Below are 22032 nucleotides of genomic sequence, written 5' to 3' on the forward strand. Positions count from 1 at the left end.
ATGGTTGTTTAATTTTTATGAGTTATTAATTCATGTATGTTATAAAATATATTAATAATAAATACATTTGACATTACTCGTCAGTATTACATGAGCCAATTTAATTTTTATTTAAAAAATAACAAATAAATATTTAATAATTAATTAGCATTTCAATTTGATAAATGTTAAGATATAGGATTAAAAAAAAAACTTTATTAACTTATGAAAAAAAAATTGAGGCCAGAGCGAGAATCGAACCAGCGACTCCGCGCTTACGAAACTAGAGCTCTGTGCGCTCGGCTACGAGCGGCTCTGACAATAGGTTAAAATTTTCTGTACTTACAGATATCGGAAATCTTCAAAATCGATTTTCTCGAGTATTTTTGAGAAACGCATCGTACTGCTTTAGGAAATTGAAGTCCGGGTACTGATCTTCAAATCCTATAAGTATAAAAAAAATCGGTGTTCCATGGTCGTAAGGTCCCCTTGTCAGACCGAAAAAGACTCGAAAAAACAAAAAGTGACTGACTAAGAAAAAAAGGAAATAAGCGCGTTCGGATGCTACTGGTGGTTGCCACCGTCAACAACTCCCTCTTACGCAACATAGTTTGAATGATACTGCAGATCGGTAACTCCAAATTTACCGACGTTATAATGATATTCCTGAAAGTTTATTTTTTTTACAACTGTACCATTTAACTGATAAATATTTTTAAAAAACTGTTTTAAATTTGTTTCAAAATATATTTTATATAACATTGTAACGACCGTTTTTCGCGCGGAACTTTAGCTCGTCGGGAAGGGTTTAGGGCGAAAAGGGGCTCAGAGATAGCAAAACGTGGTGGTCGGTTAATGACACAAGTTTATTGCTATTTTAGATTACATTAACTTCGCGATTATTTACACGGTGCGATGAATTTACAATAATCTGGCTGCGCGTTATGTACAACGGTATCTTACAATAGTCTGCGACGGTACGCGTGACGGCCGGCCGATCAGCTGTTCGGTTCGGCGGGATTTCCGCGGAGCGCGCAGTGCGGCGGGCGGTACGCGCCTCGAGCTCGAGGCTCGGAGTTCGGTGACCGGCGGGTGCGCGGCGCGGGAGCGGTGTTTTCGGTTCCGGGTGTTCGGGGATCGGCGAGCGCGCGGTGCGGGAGCGGTCGTCTCGCGTTCCCGAGCTTTTCTTAGAATTGCTTCGGCAATTCTGCGGAGCGTTGGCTGGTTTTGGGGAACGGCGTCGGCCCCGAGTACGCTCAGGGGCAGACGGAGAATACTCCGTGCCGGTTACCGGGCCGCGAGAATCTTGGGTAAGGATGGTAGCTAGCGGCCGAGAGCTCTCGGCGGAGACAGAGCACGCTCTATCCCGTGACTTGCCAGCAAAGGGAGGAAAGGAGTTAGGCCGAGAACTCTCGGCGATGACGGAGAACACTCCACCGTGGGTCGTAGCTCTAAGTCTGGCTTCTCGTCGGAACGGGTTCGGACGGGATGTGAGAAGTGAAGATTATTGCTGCCGGGCGGGCTTATATATAGTCCCCGACAGCTGCTCGGAAATCTTCGGCGGTCCTCGGCCTCCTCTCGATGACGTATCCCTTCCGATCGGGATGCTGGCTCGAGAGGAAGGAAGATGCGCGTCATCTCGGTGGCGTGGAGTTTTATGGCGGGCACGCTTGCCCGATGTTCGGCCCGGCGGGTGGTCGGCCGGACCGCGCGGTCGCTGTCAGCCGCTAGAAACGCGGTTCGTAAACAATATTATTACCAACAAAAAATTAAATTTACATAAGAAAATGTACTATTATATAAGTATATAAATCCAATGTGAGTTTTTTTCTTAACAATTAAATAAGATTGTGTTGAAGCATTACTTATACATGAAAGTATTATAAGTTTGTTACTTAATAGGAATAATGAAAAAGAAAAGGACTATACCTACATGTCCCAGAATTCTTATTTCAACAATAGACCAATCGCCACTGGGTTTAATTAGACTCTTTAAATATATTTTTAAAACTGATCGGTTTATGCCTTTAGGTCACAATGTAGTTTTATTATTAGGTAGAATCCAAGAGGAAAGAATTATTTCTACTGTGCTCTCTTTGACAAATTCTACTATTGAATAATTCTTCATCTAAACGTTCGAAACATTTTCATATTACATTTTTACTATCTTTGTAAAAATAACCAAAACATTTCTGCAACACTTCAGCATTTTTTATCTATTGAACAATACCGTTACAAAAGTATTAAAATGTTACTTAAATTCTTTACTTGTAAAAAATATATAGTATATCAAAGGTATTTATAAAAACATAAAAAAAGAATTATAAATTTAAAAAATATATATTTGCTTATTTAGGTTACATAGTGACTGTATGTAAAAGAGAATGTGCAATACAGAAAGTATTGTCTTCAAACACAATGCATTTAGCTTTTATTTGTGACAAATTAATTATTTTAAATAAATCTTACAAGTTATTAATTCTAAATATTTGTAATTTCCGAGATTCACAAAGATAACTGAAATAGTTATCATATTTTATAAACTGCCCAGAGAACATTATGACGTCTTAAAAACGTCTAAAAGACGTCTTATATTTCTATAAGACGTCTTATAAAACTATCAGAAAGACGTTTTTCAGACGTCTTTAAGACGTCTTATGATCCGATTTAAGACGTCTAAAAGACGTCTAATTTTTTTTATTTATGACGTTTTTGAGACGTTTTATATAAAAATTATTTTAGACATCCCTGGCGCAAAAATTTTTACAAAATTCTAAAAAACTACAAAAATTTACAAAAGTATTCTAATTCTAGCATTTTTTTGTAGTTTCTACAGAAAAATACTAAATTTGAAACACACTTTTGTAAATTTTTGTAGTTTTTTAGAATTTTGTAAAAAATTTTTCCGCCAGGGATTTCAAAAGCTAGGTTTATTATTTTTTATTTTTAATTATTTTAAATAAAATACTTTATATTTATATTTTATTATTTTTATTTTATTATTAAAAAAAATTTTTTTTTTGAATAAAAAATTTTATATCATATATTTCAATTTTATTTCATGTTTTTGTGATTGGAAATTACAGAATTTTACAGAGATACTGGATTCAGTCACATATTTTACAGCAACTTAAGCGCAACACTATTATCGTCCGGTTTATTAATTGTCAAACTGTTGTCAGAAACGTTGTTACAAAGGTTAATTATTTCCAATAACAACCTACACCCGCGATATGTACGAGAATTAAAAAATTATGTTGTATTAACGTATACACACTCGGCTGCGTTACACAGCAAACCGAGACAAAACGTCCCAACACACACGCGATACGTGCGAAAGTTCGAAAAATTGATACGGGATAAGCACGTCAACCGACTTGATCGCATCACACGGCAAATTTGATTATGTGAGTCATTCGACGTCTTAAAAACGTCTTTCTAAGACGTCGTAAAGACGTCTCAAATAAGATGTCTTAAAAAAGATGTATTTTATACGTCTTGAGAGAGACGTCTAAAATAAGACGATTTTAAGACGTCATAAAAATGTCTTTTGATAAAGTCTCAAAGACGTCTCTTTTAAGACGTCTTAAAGACGTCTTTTAGACATGCGTGTTGTCTGGGTGTTTACAAATTAAATTGATATGTTGCGAGCTCTTGGTGACAATATTATAAATCTTTACAATGACCCCATCTTCTAATAATGCATAACAATCAGAATCAGATTGATGACGAATTACAAAATGTATTATTCGCGGGGACTTGGAAGGGAAGGACAAATATCGTACTCGCGAATAATAGGAACGTGTGCTTTATTTACGGTCCCGGTGCGTACTGCCGGTCCCCCGCCTCTACATAGTATCTTCCTTCTTACGCAGGTGTCGCTCTTTGCGCTTCCGTCAGCACCTGTCCCATGGGCGCGGTCATAAATTTTGCCGTAATTCTTTTACGACGAACACGTTTGCATTTTGCACCCGGTTTCAGTAACTAAGCTTGGCAATAAACATGCCGATACACTTTAGTAAATCTCGAGAAGCACTTTCTAGGTTACGATCCACCGGGTATAATTTACCGAAGGTTTGTTTATTTTTTTTGTACACTTCATCCGTAATTAAGATTACGTCAATCTAGTTGAAAACAAATTGTAACGTCATTTATTGTCACTTTAGTCAGCCACGGCTCGTCTGACGGAGCCTGTGATTGGCCCACTGTTGCCACGAAAAATGGGTCTGTACGGGAGTCATCTTCCACTTGACGTACGGCAGTCTTGGGTTTAATCTTCTCAGACTTGCTATCCGCCTTCCCGGACTTGCACACCTTTGCCCAATAGCCTTCTTTAGCACATTTATAGCACTTTGAATTACGCGCAGGGCATTCTTCCTTTGTATGTTTTTTTCACTTCCGCAGCCGTAGCACTTCCACGGCATGGAATAATTTTTTCCTTTACTTGCCTTGGTCTTATTTTGTACTCGATTTACCGCCGTTCCGGTTGTCGCTGTATCTGCACGTAACAATTGGTTCTGTCTTTGTACTGTCTCATAGCTTCTAGCTACTTCCACGGCTTTTTTATAGTCTAAACCACCGAAAAGCTGCAACCTCTCCGAAAGTCGTCGGTCGGCTACGCCCACAACGATCCGGTCGCGAATTAATTGTTCACGAAAGTTTTCGTACTCACACGAATCTGCTAACTTGCACAAGTCTGTGATCAAATCTTCCATGCTTTCCACCGGGAATTGCACGCGCATATTGAATCTTGCCCGTTCGTAGATAATATTCTTTCTTCCGTTGAAGAAGCCGTCAAACTTCTCCTTTACCTTAACAATATCTTTCGTGTCTGTTTCACTCAAATTGAACGAAATAGAAATGGTTTCCGCTCTCGGTCCCATCGCGTACAGTAACGAATTTACCTGTTGCTCTGAACTTGTCACCCCCGCCACTATGCAATAGCGGTTGAACCGGGATTTATATGTATCCCAGCTTTGGGGTTTGTTAAAGTCGAATGGTTCTGGGAGAGCCACTCCTGGCTGCACAATCACCGCCTTCGTGTCGAACATCTTGTCTCCTTTTTCTCACGCGGACGATGATTTCCTTTATCCCATTCAAGCGAGGGTCTCGGTTTTCCGTTGCCCTTGCCTTTTGTGTATGATCGCTTTCTTCTTTGCAAATCCCACTTGTGCCACCATGTATTATTTGCGGAGAGTTGGAAGGGAAGGACAAATATCGTACTTGCGAATAATAGAACATGTGCTTTATTTACGGTCCCGGTGCGTACTGCCGGTCCTCCGCCTCTACATAGTATCTTCTTTCTTACGCAGGTGTCGCTCTTTGCGCTTCTGTCAGCGCCTGTCCCATGGGCGCTGACAGAAGCGCCTGTCCCATCTACGTGGCTAACTTGAATGGCACCATTATACAACACAAAGTGATACTTATCAAAAATTATTTCTTCATATTGATTTATAATATCTGTATTATCAAAAAGTGGTCCACATTTATGCTCACGTTTTAATTTCAACTTGTTGTTAGTGAAAATTTATTCAAAACAATTGAAATAATTTTCAGAAAGTTGTCGTGACAATTGTGATAATGGTTTATTTCCAGAACAAAAAAATCTTTTTATTTTTCCAAATAAATTTTCAAAATTAAACGCGCTTAGCTCATCTAATGATTTGCCAAAATTTCTTACATTATCTGGAAGATGAATAAGACTTTGAACGTTGAAAATTTTAAAGCCTGGTCCAAAAAAGTTATCAAAAGCCTTAACAAATTGTATTAATAAAAACTGTGCATAATTACATAACTGAATTGCTAACTTGGAATGTGAAAGAATAAACACGGTTGAATAAAGGATGAGAAAGTATTCAACAAAATTATTCAAAATAATTTCATTAAAAATAAAAGGACCAATATACAGGGTGTTTGGTAAAGATTTATGCAATTTTTATAAGCAGGTAGAGCGCATTAAGCTGAACATAAAATCCTCATCGTTTTTCCATTTTCGCAATAGTTAACAAGTTATAGACTTGTAAAATTTTCTGTATTAGCCCGGCCTACTGGCAAATGCAAGCACGTCAAGCGCCCGACCGCGGTGGCCGCCCCTCCCTAGCGCTTGAACCTTGAGATTGCTAGGCGCGCGGGGGGAGTTGTTACAACAAGCGGCAATGGCTACGCACAATGTGTACGTGTACATACATGTGTACAAAAAAATATCAATTTTAATGCTTAAAGAAGCAATTACTAAATTTATTTTTTTTTATAAATAATGATTATTTTTAATAAAAAATATTTTTTTGATGATAGTCTTAAATGTTGTAAACTGTCATAAATTTTAAAAGAAAGTATTATCATGTGCTGAAAAATAAATTTATTCTTCTTTAAACAATATTAGAAAATTTTATCGATTAAAATGGAAATAACAACCAAATAAAATGTTTGTTTCAACTTTATATTCTTAATTAAAAATTAAATAACGAGGATATTTATATTTTTAATAAAATTAATCCTTGTGATAGACTTATAATACACGGAAAAAACTTTATGGTAAAAATTATTATGGTAAGTAATAAACGCGTGACAAGGAGAAATTATGAAAATTTTTATTATGTTTTTCATCAAATTACGATAATATTTACATTACTTATATGATATAATTCTCTGAAATTTCTTCTTACAGTTTGTGGTTACTATCATAAATAATAAATCATACATAATTTTACTATAAAATTTTCTCCGTGTAGATTTACGAATATATGAATTTATTAAATGTTTGAAAACTTATAAACAATATTTATTTAATTCAAGAAAATTTAGTATGTAATGTGTGTGTGTGTTTGGTGTGTGTGTGTGTGTGTGTGTGTGTGTGTGTGTGTGTGTGTGTATGTGTGTGTGTGTGTGTGTGCGAGAAAAGAATAATAATCACTTTGTGTCAGGAAAATGAATAATCATTCCTTAGTTCGCGATTTTATATCACTATTATTATTCATGCTGATTACTATACAATACACGTAGAAAAATATGATTCTAGTTTTAAGAAAATCAATTATTCATTTTTAATTTTATTCTTTTTTAATAATTATCTTATTTTTAACGGTTGAAAAGAATATTCTATTGATAATAAACACCTCACTTTACACAAAACAAATAATGTTTAACATTTTCGTGTATGTACACACACACACACACACACACACACACACACACACACACACACACACACACACACACATTACATACTAAAATTTTCTTGAATTAAATAAATATTGTTTATAAGTTTTCAAACATTTAATAAATTCATATATTTGTAAATCTACACGGAGAAAATTTTATAGTAAAATTATGTATGATTTATTATCTATGATAGTAACCACGAACTGTAAGAAGAAATTTCAGAGAGTTATACCATATAAGTAGTGTAAATATTATCGTAATTTGATAAAAAACATAATAAAAATTTTCATAATTCCTTCTTGTCACGCGTTTACTACTTACCATAGTAATTTTTACCATAAAGTTTTTTCCGTGTATTATAAGTCTATCACAAGGATTAATTTTATTAAAAATATAAATATCCTTGTTATTTAATTTTTAATTAAGAATATAAAGTTGAAACAAACATTTTATTTGGTTGTTATTTCCATTTTAATCGATAAAATTTTCTAATGTTGTTTAAAGAAGGATAAATTTGTTTTTGAGCATGATAATAGCTTCTTTTAAAATTTATGACAGTTTACGACATTTAAGACTATCACCAAAAAAAAATTTTTATTAAAAATAATCATTATTTATTAAAAAAAATAAATTTAGTAATTGCTTCTTTAAACATTAGAACTGATATTTTTTGTACACATGTATGTACACGTACACATTGTGCGTAGCCATTGCCGCTCGTTGTAACAACTCCTCCCGCGCGCTCAAGGTTCAAGCGCTAGGGAGGGGCGGCTGCCGCGATCGGGCGCTCGGCGTGCTTGCATTTGCCGGTAGGCCGGGCTAATACAGAAAATTTTACAAGTCTATAACTCGTTAACTATTGCGAAAGTGGAAAAACGATGAGGATTTTATCTTCAGTTTAATGCGCTCTACCTGCTTATAAAAATTGCATAAATCTTTACCAAACACCCTGTATAAGAGAAACAAACGTAATTCTGTAGCTTTCCATTTTTTAATTTTATTCAAACATTGTGGTTTTCTTGAAAAATCCACAGGAATACGCATACGCAACGACTACAACCTTTCTGATAAAAGATTATCTCTCCTTGCATCTAACTTAATAATTTCCTTGCACTAATTGAACAAGTATTCTTTTCATAATTCCCAGATAAACTGAATGCATTGAGTCCAATATAAATCCCGTAACCATAAGAAAATCAATTTCTGCTAAAGATGAAAAAACCTTGTGATGTTGCGTTTGTAACAAAAAATTTTTATTAGTTCTCAATTTGCTGTCAATTTCATTAAATATTATTGAACGAAAAAGATGTGCTTCTTTCTGTGTGCATCGTTCACAGCCATAAAAACCATTGTTGTGAGTGAGACAGAATCACTCCAACTATATATTATTATAATAAAATATTAGAATATTTCCCGCGCGCTGGATGCGCGCGGCCATAATCGTATCGAGGGCCTATTACCCCTCCAACTGACACTTTCCGTGAACTATATAAACAACTGCCAATTAATAGACAGGGTGACCAGTTATTAATCGTTCACGCTAATACGCGTGTCACGTGTGTTACTACTTCGGATCACACAAATCTCAGTACGTTGAGACTCAGATATACTTCATACTACAAAGCGACGAAGCGTCAGGCGAGCTATCAAGTTCTCGCCGAGTCTTATCGACATACACATACAACAGGACGCGGCCTCACCGATTACCGCACGTGTTGAAAGCCAATCTGTACATTATACAGAATAAACAACGCTTTTTATATAAAGACGAGACTTTATATAAAACTCTCGTTACTTGTGGACCTGGCCCTCGCAGTACTTCCTCCGCGAGTTTCAACTCCTTGGGCAGACACGATCCCGAAATTATCTTTGTTGCACTGAAAGGTACAAGAAAATTGGTGGCAGCGGTAGGATTCGACTGCCAAGAAGGAAGTGCATTTACGAAGTCAACTACAATCAAAGGCCAAGGGATCTACGTCACGAGCCGAGAGAAGATGGACCGAACGAGCCCGCCGAGCAAAACTCAGCCACGGCCCAACACCCAACGCAGCGTTATTAGCGACACCGGAGCACCGACCTACCACCGCACTACACAGCTGACGGCATAGAGCGAAGCGCAGTGTTATTATAAGTCGAAAGACAATTTTGTAAAAGCGTAAACGAAGGGCAATGCGATAAGCCTTGATAGCCTAACGTGCTGATCCCCCGATAATCGAAAAGCGGTTATCGTAAACGTAATTAATAGGCGTGAATGTTGGAAAATAACAACGCTGCTATAGCAAACGACTCGTGGTTGCATAGCGAGCAAGCCACCCAAGCTATTCATTATTGAGCACAAGACTTCATAGAAGCACGTGACAGAATCCGTAGGGAACTAGACCCTTACAATAGCGAACTACCCGAAAACGTCGTCCGCGAACGAGAATTCCCATTCGCGAACCTCGACGCGAGTTTATTTCACTATAACAAACTCAACGCGACACGACAACACCGTGTAGAACGACGGACGAGACCGTACCAGAGCCGCACTCCTAGCCGCATTTCATCACGAGGCGAGTTTTCACTCACTTCCTACGAGTCCGACATTTTCGACTCAGCGGAATTTTTCCAAACAAACGCGATGAATAACGACGAGCAAACGGAAACTCAACAGTTCATCGCCGCACAGTGGGGCAAAAATGATTTTTTTGGTTCAAAATTGTTGGAGTTCTCAATTTTTAACGGAATCGAACGTACGGCTCAAATTACTCGTAAAAAGATTTTGAAAAGAAGTAAGAAAGCCGATTTTTGAAAAAATTTCACCCTAAGAATCTATAACCCAATTAATCCATGAGACGATGCGTAGCCGCAAAGAACGAAACAGACGATACGGCGACTAAAATCTCAAGATCTCTTCATTAATTGATCTCATGAGACAAAAATTATCAATAACCCCACAAAGTTAACCCAATAGAGCAAGAATTGATACTGGAACGGAATCATTAGATTATAATCATGAATATAATTATGATGAGCAGAACAAGTAGGACTCGAATTAGCTACACTGTTTGATTGAAATGAGTGTACCTAGGATGTGCCACGTGGAGGCTTCGAGTTCAGCTTTATATCCCCCCCCTTTTTTTTAAATTTTTTACGTTTGTTTTATGTGTTTTGTTCTTTGCATTATCAGCTACGCATCATCTCATGGATTAATTGGTGTGCAAGCGCGCACGCGGCGATTCGAATTCAATCGCGCATGCGATCTGATTTACCGGAACGACTCAGCGCTGAGTCCGGAGTGCGTGAATCTCGTGAGCCTGATGATCACGAGCGGGTTAGGCATGTAATGAACTAAGCGATTGATAGTTTCATTGAAACGTCATTTTATTTCAGTCGTAGTACACAATGACGGGTTTCCGTCGGTCCAGAATGATAGTCTCACTGGATTAAATCAGTCATCTAACCACTTCGCCTTTTCAATTAACTAATTCAATAATATTCTTGATAGTCGCCCGCAGTCACACACCGCGGAATTTTTATCGATTCGATTATGCGAGAAATGCACTCGAGAACTTGAGAATACGCGCTTCCGCCTTAAATTGCAGGGCGCGGAGACGGCGATCTGTACACCACAGATATCGTAAGCCGACTGACTATCGCGACGCGGCATCCTGAACGCGAACGGGAGCATCATGCTCCTGCTCGGTCCAGGACACCCGGCGTACACGAGCGTCTCAGGGTGGACTTAGAAGGCGAGACCACGCGGACTCCACGAGCGAACGAGCCGCTCGGATCCTCGCTCGCGCGCGACACCCGAAAACACCGTGATCGAGTGTTCCCGCGCGAACATACCGCCCGCCTTAAAAGCGCGGATTTCAATATAACGATCGCAAACGCTAAAGCCTATAAAATAAATAATGAAAGAAAACTGAAATATAACAACGAGAGGGTGACCAAAGGATGATCCTCGCTGAACACACGTGCGAACAAAACAATAACTCCAAGGGGAAAGCTTTAAGACTTTTACAGTTCAAACGTTGAAGAGATAAGTACAATAATGACCGAAGTTCAGCCGCTCGTTTAGGCTAGCTGATACGCAACTTAACTAACTTATTTCTATGGATTATAACTATGAATTATAACTATGAATTATAATTTACATCTATAAAAATACGCGCACCGAAACGCGATACAGAGGGAAATTATTATTCATCACCCTCGACAGGCAAAGCTGACCGATCGGACGTCGGAATTCGGACTTCGCGGTTTTCACCGTAACGACACGGGTGAGACCGTCTGATCCGGGATGAAGGCGCGTAATACGCCCGAGATGCCATTTACAGGGAGACAACAAAGTGTCGCGCAAAAGCACAAGTTGCCCGATTTTCAACGAAGGTCGAGGGCGGCGCCATTTGCTCCGCTGTTGCAATGTGTTCACGTAGTCATGTCCCCACATTTTCTAAAATCGTTCGGCCATATGACGAACGATCTGCCAACGTGATAAGCGATTTTCGTTGAGGTGAAGTATTGATGGTTCCGGAGCGACGGTGAGAGCCGAACCGATCAAAAAATGTCCTGGCGTTAAATAATCATAATCGTCGAAAGCCTCAGACAAGGGAGCGATGGGGCGCGAGTTTAAGCACGCCTCGATGGTGCATAAGAGCGTAGAAAATTCTTCGAACAAAAAGGGTATGTTTGTCGATGACGCGACGTAAGTGATGTTTCACGCTACGCACGCCGGCTTTCCACATCCCGCCAAAATGCGGCGCGGATGGCGGAATAAACAGCCACTGAACGTTGTCACACGCGGTTTTATTTAAAAATTGAGGATTGCGAAGAGCTGAATGATAGGCTTTCTTAAGTTCTTTCTCAGCACCGACAAAGGTCGTCCCGTTATCTGAGTACATGGTGCGCGGAAGACCTCGACGCAAGCAGAATCTCACATACGCATTTAGGAAAGCGGGAGACGAGTAATCGCTAACCAATTCTAAATGGATCGCGCGCGTGGCGAGACAAACGAACAAAGCAATGTAGGCCTTTCGCGATGCAACACCTCGACCGGCGGATGCGCGTACCTGAACCGGCCCAGCATAATCGACGCCACATTGCGCAAAACTGCGCGGCGAGGGTGAAACGCGCATAGACGGCAGATCGCCCATGAGTTGCGTGGGCACCGCGGCACGTTCTCGAGCGCAGATCAGGCATTTATGAATCACGGATCTCACGAGGCTTCGCGCGCGAATGATCCAATAATCTTGACGAAGAGTGCTCATAGTGAGCTGCGTTCCACCGTGCAAGACACGTAGATGCGCTTGCGAGATAATAAGATGCACTAACGGGTGCGAGAAAAGTAATATCGGATGTCGCACGCGAAAGGGAATGAGGGCGTGTCGTAAGCGATCCCCAACACGCACAACGCCGTCCTGATCGAGAAATGGGCGTAGACTAACGATAGAGCTTTTAGATGCGACGTTTTGATGATTAGTTAGTCTATTGATTTCGTTTAAATACAATTCCGATTGAATTCGCTTGATCCAAAACGTTTTAGCTAAGCTACATTCGGCGGAGGAGAGGGCACGCCCCAGTAACTTGATAGATTGATCATCGCCTCGACGACGACAACATGCATCGATGAATCTGATAATATATGCAGTAACGCTGATCAAGGTGGCCCACGACGCGTATCGCGAAGAAAGATCCCACGGAGCGCGCGTCTGCAAGACATGCGAAACGATAATCTTCGCTTCGACTTGGGAATCGACAGGCTTCGGCAGAGGCTCCTCGGGCCATTCTCCTCTCGCCTTCGCAAGCCAGGACCCTTGCCACCAAAGAGAATGAGCGAGCAGTTCATCGCCACATAATCCTCGCGACGCACAGTCCGCGGGGTTTTCCTGAGTAGGCACGTGACGCCATTCAGCGTCCGGCAAACCAGACTGAATTTCGTGTACTCGATTAGCAACGAAAACTTTCCATCGAGATGGATGAGAGCGTATCCACGCGAGGACGATAGTCGAATCCATCCAGCACGTGACGGACACGGGTTCGATGGGAAGCGAACGTTGAACGAAGTTCGTTAGACGAGTTAGAAGCAGCGCGGCTGATAGCTCAAGGCGAGGAACGGTAAGGGGAGAGATCGACGCGATCTTTGATTTTCCCGCGAGCAGGGATATTGTAATTTGACCGGTAGCAGATGTGACCTTGAGGTATACCGCGGCAGCGTACGCGAGTGTGGAAGCGTCGGCGAAACCATGCAATTCCACTTGAGATGTTTCCGCGGTTATTCCGGTCCACCGAGAAAGATGCAGGTTGTTGAGATGCGAAAGCCTTGTGTAGAGCCTGCTCCAGTTATGGAAAAGATCATCAGGAATTTGCTCATCCCATCCGATTCGAGCGCGCCATAACTGTTGCATGAAAATCTTGCTAGAAACAATAATCGGAGTTACCCACCCTAACGGATCGTATAATTTCGCGACCATTGAGAGAATGGTGCGCTTGGTTCGAGGTATCAAATCTCCTGTCGAGATTTTGATTTGAAATGCGTCGCGCGTCGGATTCCAAGCGATGCCGAGCACCTTTATTTTGTCGTCGATCCCGATGGGTTTGGAGTGTGATAAGCCGCGTACCGACGGATCGATATCCGCTAGTAATTTCGGCGAGTTGCTGGCCCATTTTCGGAGCTCGAATTTTCCTCGACGTCCGCCCACGATAAATCAGAAAGATGCGCGAAGTGCGAAGATGCGGTCACGCGGCGCGGCGCGTAAGCTGTTAACGAATTGAGAATGTACGCGGTGGTACAAAGCGATGGATTGTCTGAGTCTCGCGGCGAGATTATGATTGAAGAGGCGTGGTGTACTTTACCCACGCGAGTACCGCCAACGGCTGAAATTGAGATCGACATCCGGAGGCGTTTTGCGTATAAAGATTGAGCTAGATGCTCTGATATAAAGGTGGCTTCGGAGCCTTGATCGAGCAGGGCTCGCACCGTCATCGAGCGACCGGAAGGAACCTTTACTGTAACCCATGCGGTCGCCAAAAGAACTTGCAAGTCGCGAGTTGATTGAGCGGAGGCACATAGCGAAACGACCTCGACCTTCAATGTACTAAATTGAGCCATTGACGTTACCGACGGCGTAGTTATCGCGGAAGGAGTGCTCGCTTCCGAATCAACGTGAAGCATCGAATGATGCTTCTGATTACACGAACGACACGTGTACTTACTTGTACAATCTCGCAAAGTATGCTGGCTACTCATACAATTAAAGCAACGTTTAAAACGTTTAACGATTTCCTGTCGCTGAGTCGGATTTTTCGCGACGAAGTCTGGACATAAATTTAAGTAATGACGCGCTTTGCAAAGCGGACACGCCGACGGGAGAGTCGTGGAAGCCGTCGCGACATTCACACGCGAGGAATTCGCAGATTTTGGCGCGGGCTTCGGAGATGAAGCGGACGAACACTCCTCAAGCGCACGGATTCGATTAAGTACAAATTTTTTAAGATCTGCGAACGCTGGCGGCGAGTCAACTTGGCTTGTTTGAAGATTCCACGCTTTAAGGGTCGCAGGATCTACCTTATAAATTAAAAGATGAACGAGAAAATCATTCCACAGATCTTCCGGAGATCTTTCTAATTTTCTTAGCGATGAGATCGCCATGTGAATGCTATCGTACAAGCCTTGCGAATCTGAAGCGACTGAGTGTCGACAGGCCGAGCAGCGTTGACATATGATTATTGATGAGCCGGCGCTTACTCTCAAAACAAACTTTCAATGCGCTCCAGGCAACTTGAAAGTTATCCGCTGTAATCAGAAGGTTCGCGATGACTCGAAACGCGCGGTCTTTCAATGAGGATGAAAGGTAATGCATCCGCGCAAAGTCAGTTAAATCTACTTTGTTAATGATAAGCGAAGTGAATCTATCGCAAAATGTCTCCCACTTCGAATAAGATCCGTCGAAAGGAGGCAAGCGCATAGGCGGGAGATGAGACAGCGAATACGCGGACGCGAATAGAGTCGCATGTCCACTTTCAAGAGATTGGTTTGGACTCACAGGAGGCTCCAAGTCGGCTAGAAAATCTCGCATGTGGTCCAGCGTAGCATTGTAGTTCTCTTCGGTTTTTTCAAACTGCGCCTTGACAAAATAATCCGACATCGCCTTGGCCGCTGCGGGAGTCGAGCTCGTCAGAGTTACGTGATTTCCTTGGTAGGGCGTCCACAGGTCCTTGAGCGAGGAGATCCTTGAACGGATCTTAGCCGGCGTTAGATTAGCTCGTCCGATCTTCTTAAAGTTTTCAAGCGCTCGTTCTATCGAGCGTTGCAGCATTAATTGAGTGTCGATCAACTCCGCCATTGTGAGATAGATCTTGATAATGATTCCGTCCTTCGCACGCACTCACAATCCGGCTCGAAGGACCAGCTTCTATGTGCAAGCGCGCACATGGCGATTCGAATTCAATCGCGCATGCAATCTGATTCACCGGAACGACTCAGCGCTGAGTCCGGAGTGCGTGGATCTCGTAAGCCTGATGATCACGAGCGGGTTAGGCATGTAATGAACTAAGCGATTGATAGTTTCACTGAAACGTCACTTTATTTCAGTCGTAGTACACAATGACGGGTTTCTGGCGGTCCAGAATGATAGTCTCACTGGATTAAATCAGTCATCTAACCACTTTGCCTTTTTAATTAATTAATTCAATAATATTCTTGATAGTCGCCCGCAGTCACACACCGCGGAATTTTTCCAAACAAACGCGATGAATAACGACGAGCAAACGGAAACTCAACAGTTCATCGCCGCACAGTGAGGCAAAAATGATTTTTTTGGTTCAAAATTGTCTGGAGTTCTCAATTTTTAACGGAATCGAACGTACGGCTCAAATTACTCGTAAAAAGATTTTGAAAAGAAGTAAGAAAGCCGATTTTTGAAAAAATTTCACCCTAAGAATCTATAACCCAATTAATCCATGAGACGATGCGTAGCCGCAAAGAACGAAACAGACGATACGGCGACTAAAATCTCAAGATCTCTTCATTAATTGATCTCATGAGACAAAAATTATCAATAACCCCACAAAGTTAACCCAATAGAGCAAGAATTGATACTGGAACGGAATCATTAGATTATAATCATGAATATAATTATGATGAGCAGAACAAGTAGGACTCGAATTAGCTACACTGTTTGATTGAAATGAGTGTACCTAGGATGTGCCACGTGGAGGCTTCGAGTTCAGCTTTATATCCCCCCCCCCTTTTTTTTAAATTTTTTACGTTTGTTTTATGTGTTTTGTTCTTTGCATTATCAGCTACGCATCATCTCATGGATTAATTGGTGTGCAAGCGCGCACGCGGCGATTCGAATTCAATCGCGCATGCGATCTGATTTACCGGAACGACTCAGCGCTGAGTCCGGAGTGCGTGAATCTCGTGAGCCTGATGATCACGAGCGGGTTAGGCATGTAATGAACTAAGCGATTGATAGTTTCACTGAAACGTCATTTTATTTCAGTCGTAGTACACAATGACGGGTTTCCGTCGGTCCAGAATGATAGTCTCACTGGATTAAATCAGTCATCTAACCACTTCGCCTTTTCAATTAACTAATTCAATAATATTCTTGATAGTCGCCCGCAGTCACACACCGCGGAATTTTTATCGATTTGATTATGCGAGAAATGCACTCGAGAACTTGAGAATACGCGCTTCCGCCTTAAATTGCAGGGCGCGGAGACGGCGATCTGTACACCACAGATATCGTAGGCCGACTGACTATCGCGACGCGGCATCCTGAACGCGAACGGGAGCATCATGCTCCTGCTCGGTCCAGGACACCCGGCGTACACGAGCGTCTCAGGGTGGACTTAGAAGGCGAGATCACGCGGACTCCACGAGCGAACGAGCCGCTCGGATCCTCGCTCGCGCGCGACACCTGAAAACACCGTGATCGAGTGTTCCCGCGCGAACAATTGGGTTACAGGTTTTTGGGGTAAAATTTTGTTTAAAATGGGCTTCCTTACTTCTCTTCAAAATCTTTCTACGAGTAATTTGAGCCGCAGTACGTTCGATTCCGTTAAAAATTGAGAACTCCAGACAATTTTGAACAAAAAAAGTCATTTTTGCCCCACTGTGCGCCAGTGCAGAACAAGAGATATAGAACCTGCACCGAGAATTAAGCACAAATGCGCCAAGACCCACAACTGCTACGCAAAGAGAAGACGTGCAGGAAATAAGGGAAGCCCTACGTGCACGAAGTCAGGAAACTGACCGCCGAAATCGATGAGATGCGAGAGACGAATTCGCAAACGCTACGTACAAACGCACCTCGACAAACGCGATATAGCCGGCGTGAAACTGCATTCGAATACCCAGACGACGACGTGCGCCGACAGAGAGGCCGCGGAGTTTTGTCGTTAAAAGAAGCTCGCGGCATGATACTCGAGTTCGATGGTAAATAAATTGCAAGAATTTCTGAGTGCAATGACTTACGCGATCGAAAATATAGACCCGTCGGATGAAGTATCTTTATTAGGAGCAATATTATGCACTAAATTAAAAGGACGCGCCATGTTAGATTTCCAGACGCAAAAGATAAGCGATTTCATACAATTAAAAACGGAACTGGAAGCATGTTATGCGAGCAAACGAAGCACAACGCATTTACAGCTCGATTTTAATACCCTGAAGCAAAGGCCTGGGGAAAGCGCTCGAGCTTACGGACTGCGTACAGATAAGCTTACGATAGATCTGTACGAGTCAATGATCGAAGGCCGATAACAATACACGGCAGAGCATAAGCGCATCATTTTAGAAATGCTGCAGCAGCAAGCATTAGAAAACTATCAAACAGAACAGTAGTTATTCTATGCGGGTTTTACGATCAGGTGCTGGACGGGTACCGCGGGGAGAAGGTAAATCAAATAGGAAATGAGGGGGAGGGAAAGGAGTGGAGGACCGTATAGAAATTTAGATGAGAGGGTCGAGGGGGGAATGTAAAAGAAGTGGAAACTGAGGGGGGTGTAGGAGTGGGGGATTTTGTGCCGGGTGTGAAGGGTGTCTGCTAGTGAAACCGTACGGCTTGAGGCGCACGGGGGTACGGTTTGAGGCGCACACAGGAAGCGCTTTTGTTGGTGAAACCGTACGGTTTGAGGTGCACGGGGAATTCCATGGGGAACGTGTGCGTACATCTGCGCGGATGGGTGAGTGTCGCGCGCTTTTTTTCATTTTTTTGGCGTGCCTTTACTCGCGTCATCATTTTTAATTGGTTGTCTCTTCTCGACTCATCTCTCTCTCTCTCTCTCTCTCTCTCTCTCTCTCTCTCTCTCTCTCTCTCTCTTTCTCTCTCTCTCTCTCTCTCTGGATCTCCCCGTGAATTATTTTCACACGGGGAAATCCATGGTAGACGTTTTAATATTTAAGCACATAATAGAGCGATCTATTTTTCGACGATGCCTAAGCCCGGCGGAAAAACGCTTCCGACGAAAGACCGTACGGATTCAGGCGCGACGAGCGATTCATCTCGTTGTTATCCGTTTTGCGCCTTTACTCGGCAACTTTTAATTGGTCGAGGCCTATTTCTCGAATTATCTCGGGATGTGCGTGATACAGTCTCGCAAGCTAAAAATAATAATAACCTAATTGGTCGAACTAATCGCATGAATTCCTTAGGGATGTGCGCGATATGATGAATTTCCTCGGGATGTGCACAATTCGAAGTGGTGTGCTTGTTTGTAGAATAAAATCTCGGGTTGTTTTGAACGGTGTGTGTTAAATTGGAGGATATATAAGAGATTGTATTTAGAGCGCTGCAGTTTTAGATTTATCACGGGTTGGTGTTGCTGCTCAAAGTATATATTGCAGGTAGGTAATAAAAGTAATCCTATGTAATAGTAATTTATATTAAATGTGAAAATATTTGTTGCATAGTGAGAAACGGCATGGATGTCGAATCGCATGATGGGGGTAGAGTGGAATCACCGGCTTATTTTTCATTAATCGATTTATTGACGGAGCTGTGGGATCCGACTGTTTCGGCGACGCGCAATATCAGGCTGCTCATCGCATCTCTATCGAGTTATATAGCCAAGAATATAAACTGCGAATGTGAGGTGGCTAAGAGCGTAAAATGCGAATGCGAGATACGTCGAATTCGCACGGCTGTGGAGATGAGACTTATGCTGAAGGCTCGAGGCTATATTTTAAGGCTAGATATGGAGGATTGTGCCATTCAGACGGATTTCCACGCCAAAGAACAGAAGGTAAAAGAATCTCAGAAGAAGAAGAATGACAAGACACAGGGTATGTTCTTCGACGCGATGTTCAATTCTTTCGGTTATCAGGACGTCGGTTTGATATCTTAAAATCTAACGACAGTAAAGGATGGGCAAGTGTTCGTAATGAGAACCCCTGGTGAAAATGGAGACTGTTTGGTTTGCGTGAGTCTGTACGAGGTCAAAGATATAAAGAGTAGAGATAAGTCCGATTGGTGAAAATATTCCAATTTCCGTGCGCAATTTCTTTATTCCTCATCGGAGACGGATCGCAAGTTTGGAATATTGCGCAAGCTTTTCAAGATCGTGGCGAATGAGTTGATGACGGTATCGGTCGTGAGGGAAGTACGGGATCAATACAGAGGCAGCGATAATTATTATTCCAATTACGAGGACAGGAAGCGAAAACGCCTTGACGAGTCGACGGACAGCGATAAAGTCGACGCGACTGTACAGGAAGTAGCTGGCCCTTCCACTTCGGGCTATAACGTTCCGAATAAAAAATAATGTGTTGCATCATACGATATCTAATACGGTGATTGATAAATTGTAATCGCGAATGATATGATGTATTCGCAATAGTATATGTATCTTATATGTGAAATAAATATATACGAGATCGAAATATGTATTCAATGTAAATAAATATATTACTGATTGAAAAGTACGTTTTTTTTTCGCAATCAAAGCTTATGCTAGCCTAGTGGAAAGATATGATTCACTACGATATAGGGTAATATGAAAGAGAACGGCTAGTTTGCAATCAATGATCGTTGTTGTCGAAATGCGCGCTTTCCCGGATCGCGCGCGGACCGTCAGCGGGATTATCGACGTTTGCTGCGATTTCCTGAAAACGTTTTACTTTCGCGTTAACGACATTACTTTTCGTCACCGGAGAGAGCGCTTTGACAATGCGATCGATGCAGTAATCGTGATCGAACATAACAATTTACAGTTGAAAACAATAAGATCAAACGATTAGAGGGATGTTCCAAACGCAGAATCGGTAGATTGTTTGTTTTTCCAACTAGGAAGATGTTGTTTCCAATTGTAGGTAACTCTATGTTGTTGTCGTCTGTGTTGTTGGAGCGGAGTGTCATTATTATCGTAGATTTCAGTTTTACCAGTTCCTTCCACTCGTCGATCGTGAATGAGATTTCCTTTCCGTGGTAATCCACGAGTACGATGTTCACGTACGATGGTGACTTTACGACGATGCCGATGTTCAGGTACTTGTACCCTGTTTTCGTCAACATGTATCGTCTCGCCAATATGCGAGGAAGATCGGATCGCGCGTTGATATTGTTGAATCTCTAAATATCATTATTTTACTTTGTTTGGCTAATAGCGTTGTAAATAAAAAGTGAAATAATAGTACTTACGTTTGTTTTCTCTTCGTATTTTCCTTATTCGTGCAATCTGAATTTTTTCGTTTTGCATTACCATCATCGAACGTATCGGATTGTCGTTTCGCCAATGTGGAATACATCGTCGTTGATTATTTCTACTCTTACGTTGCGTATCGGTAGACGTATTACGCGAGACTAACTGTTCTCTATGGATTATGCGTCCTAAAATAAATTGCTGTCCCTCTCTCTCATTATTGTTTCGGTATTTCGCGTAAATTTGTGCAAGAGGTCGCGCAATTGTTGCAGTAATCCGTATCGCGGATAATCGATGCCCATCGATTGTATGTCGAACTTACTCGCCGAGAGTACGTTTTCCGTAAATTCGTTGAATTTGTAAATTTGTTGTTGCGACACGAAATAAAGGTTACCGTCGAGATATCGGAAAGCTAACGTAATATTCGGCGGTGTTCCCGGAAATATCGTTTGAATAGTATAATATTTAACGATGCCTCCGGTATAGTCATCCACCTCACCGATCATGTATCCGTTGTATATCACGTAGGAGCGTCCCCGATTGGTGTTTATCGCGGCGTTTATCGTCGCATCTGCAGGCAATCCGAATTCTGAAAATGATCTTAGCCAATTGGTGTCCAACGAGAAGCTCGAATAATTCATTTTGTAAATAGCATTATCCACGAATAGTATTATATCGCCGGACAGAGTTTGATACGAGGCTGAAATGCGCGTATAATTCGGAGGTAAAAATTTCAAATAAGTAGAAAGTGCCAGTGGTTGGTTATATTTTTTATTGTCCAGTCTTACCAGCCATACGTACTTTTCGCTCGCGATATACATTTGTTTCTTCAACAGTAATATCGCATCGATGCATTTTATTTCGCACAGATCGTTTGGAATATCCTTTGGTGTTGGTACTGGAAGTTTCGGGGGGGATGTCGGTTTATTCGGCGACTTGTCGGTAGTCGAGTTACCGTAGAGATTTTGAATATTGAGAATATCCTTGTCGCTTAGTTTAATAAGATAAGAATGTCCGGTTATCCACATTGCGGTTTACGCATCTGATCTAAGGTTTCGTTGCTCACCTCACCGGTAATTGGTAATTTATAATATATTTGAAAAAAGCTAATAGAGTCTTGAAGAATTCGTTGTCCGCCAATGGTTTCAAACGATTGTATCTTCTCGTTGAGATATCCATATTTCTGTAGATAATTAATTGCGAAATCGGTGTTTTCCCTGACGATTCGTTCGTTTTCGTTTGCAAGGGCATAGCGAATAGCGA

General features: G+C 41.7%; 2 protein-coding genes across 2 annotated transcripts; both read right to left on the minus strand.

Moving 5' to 3' along the window:
* Positions 1–11726: 11726 nt before the first annotated feature.
* On the minus strand, positions 11727–13595 carry LOC118646695. Its single transcript, XM_036290147.1, has one exon. It carries the CDS (start codon positions 13593–13595, stop codon positions 11727–11729), a length of 1869 nt encoding a protein of 622 aa, XP_036146040.1.
* A 7362-nt stretch (positions 13596–20957) lies between these two features.
* Positions 20958–21797, minus strand: LOC118646696 (collagenase 3-like). The gene has a single exon (XM_036290148.1). The coding sequence runs from the start codon at positions 21795–21797 to the stop codon at positions 20958–20960; it is 840 nt and encodes a 279-aa protein (XP_036146041.1).
* Between the last annotated feature and the right edge of the window lie 235 nt (positions 21798–22032).

Source organism: Monomorium pharaonis, chromosome 7 (genome assembly GCF_013373865.1).
Source record: "Monomorium pharaonis isolate MP-MQ-018 chromosome 7, ASM1337386v2, whole genome shotgun sequence".
In the NCBI taxonomy this organism is placed as follows: domain Eukaryota; kingdom Metazoa; phylum Arthropoda; class Insecta; order Hymenoptera; family Formicidae; genus Monomorium; species Monomorium pharaonis.

Coding starts and splice junctions, on each gene's coding strand:
- LOC118646696 (XM_036290148.1), bottom strand. CDS start 21,797: ATGTGGATAACCGGACATTCTTATCTTATTAAACTAAGCGACAAGGAT.
- LOC118646695 (XM_036290147.1), bottom strand. CDS start 13,595: ATGGTCGCGAAATTATACGATCCGTTAGGGTGGGTAACTCCGATTATT.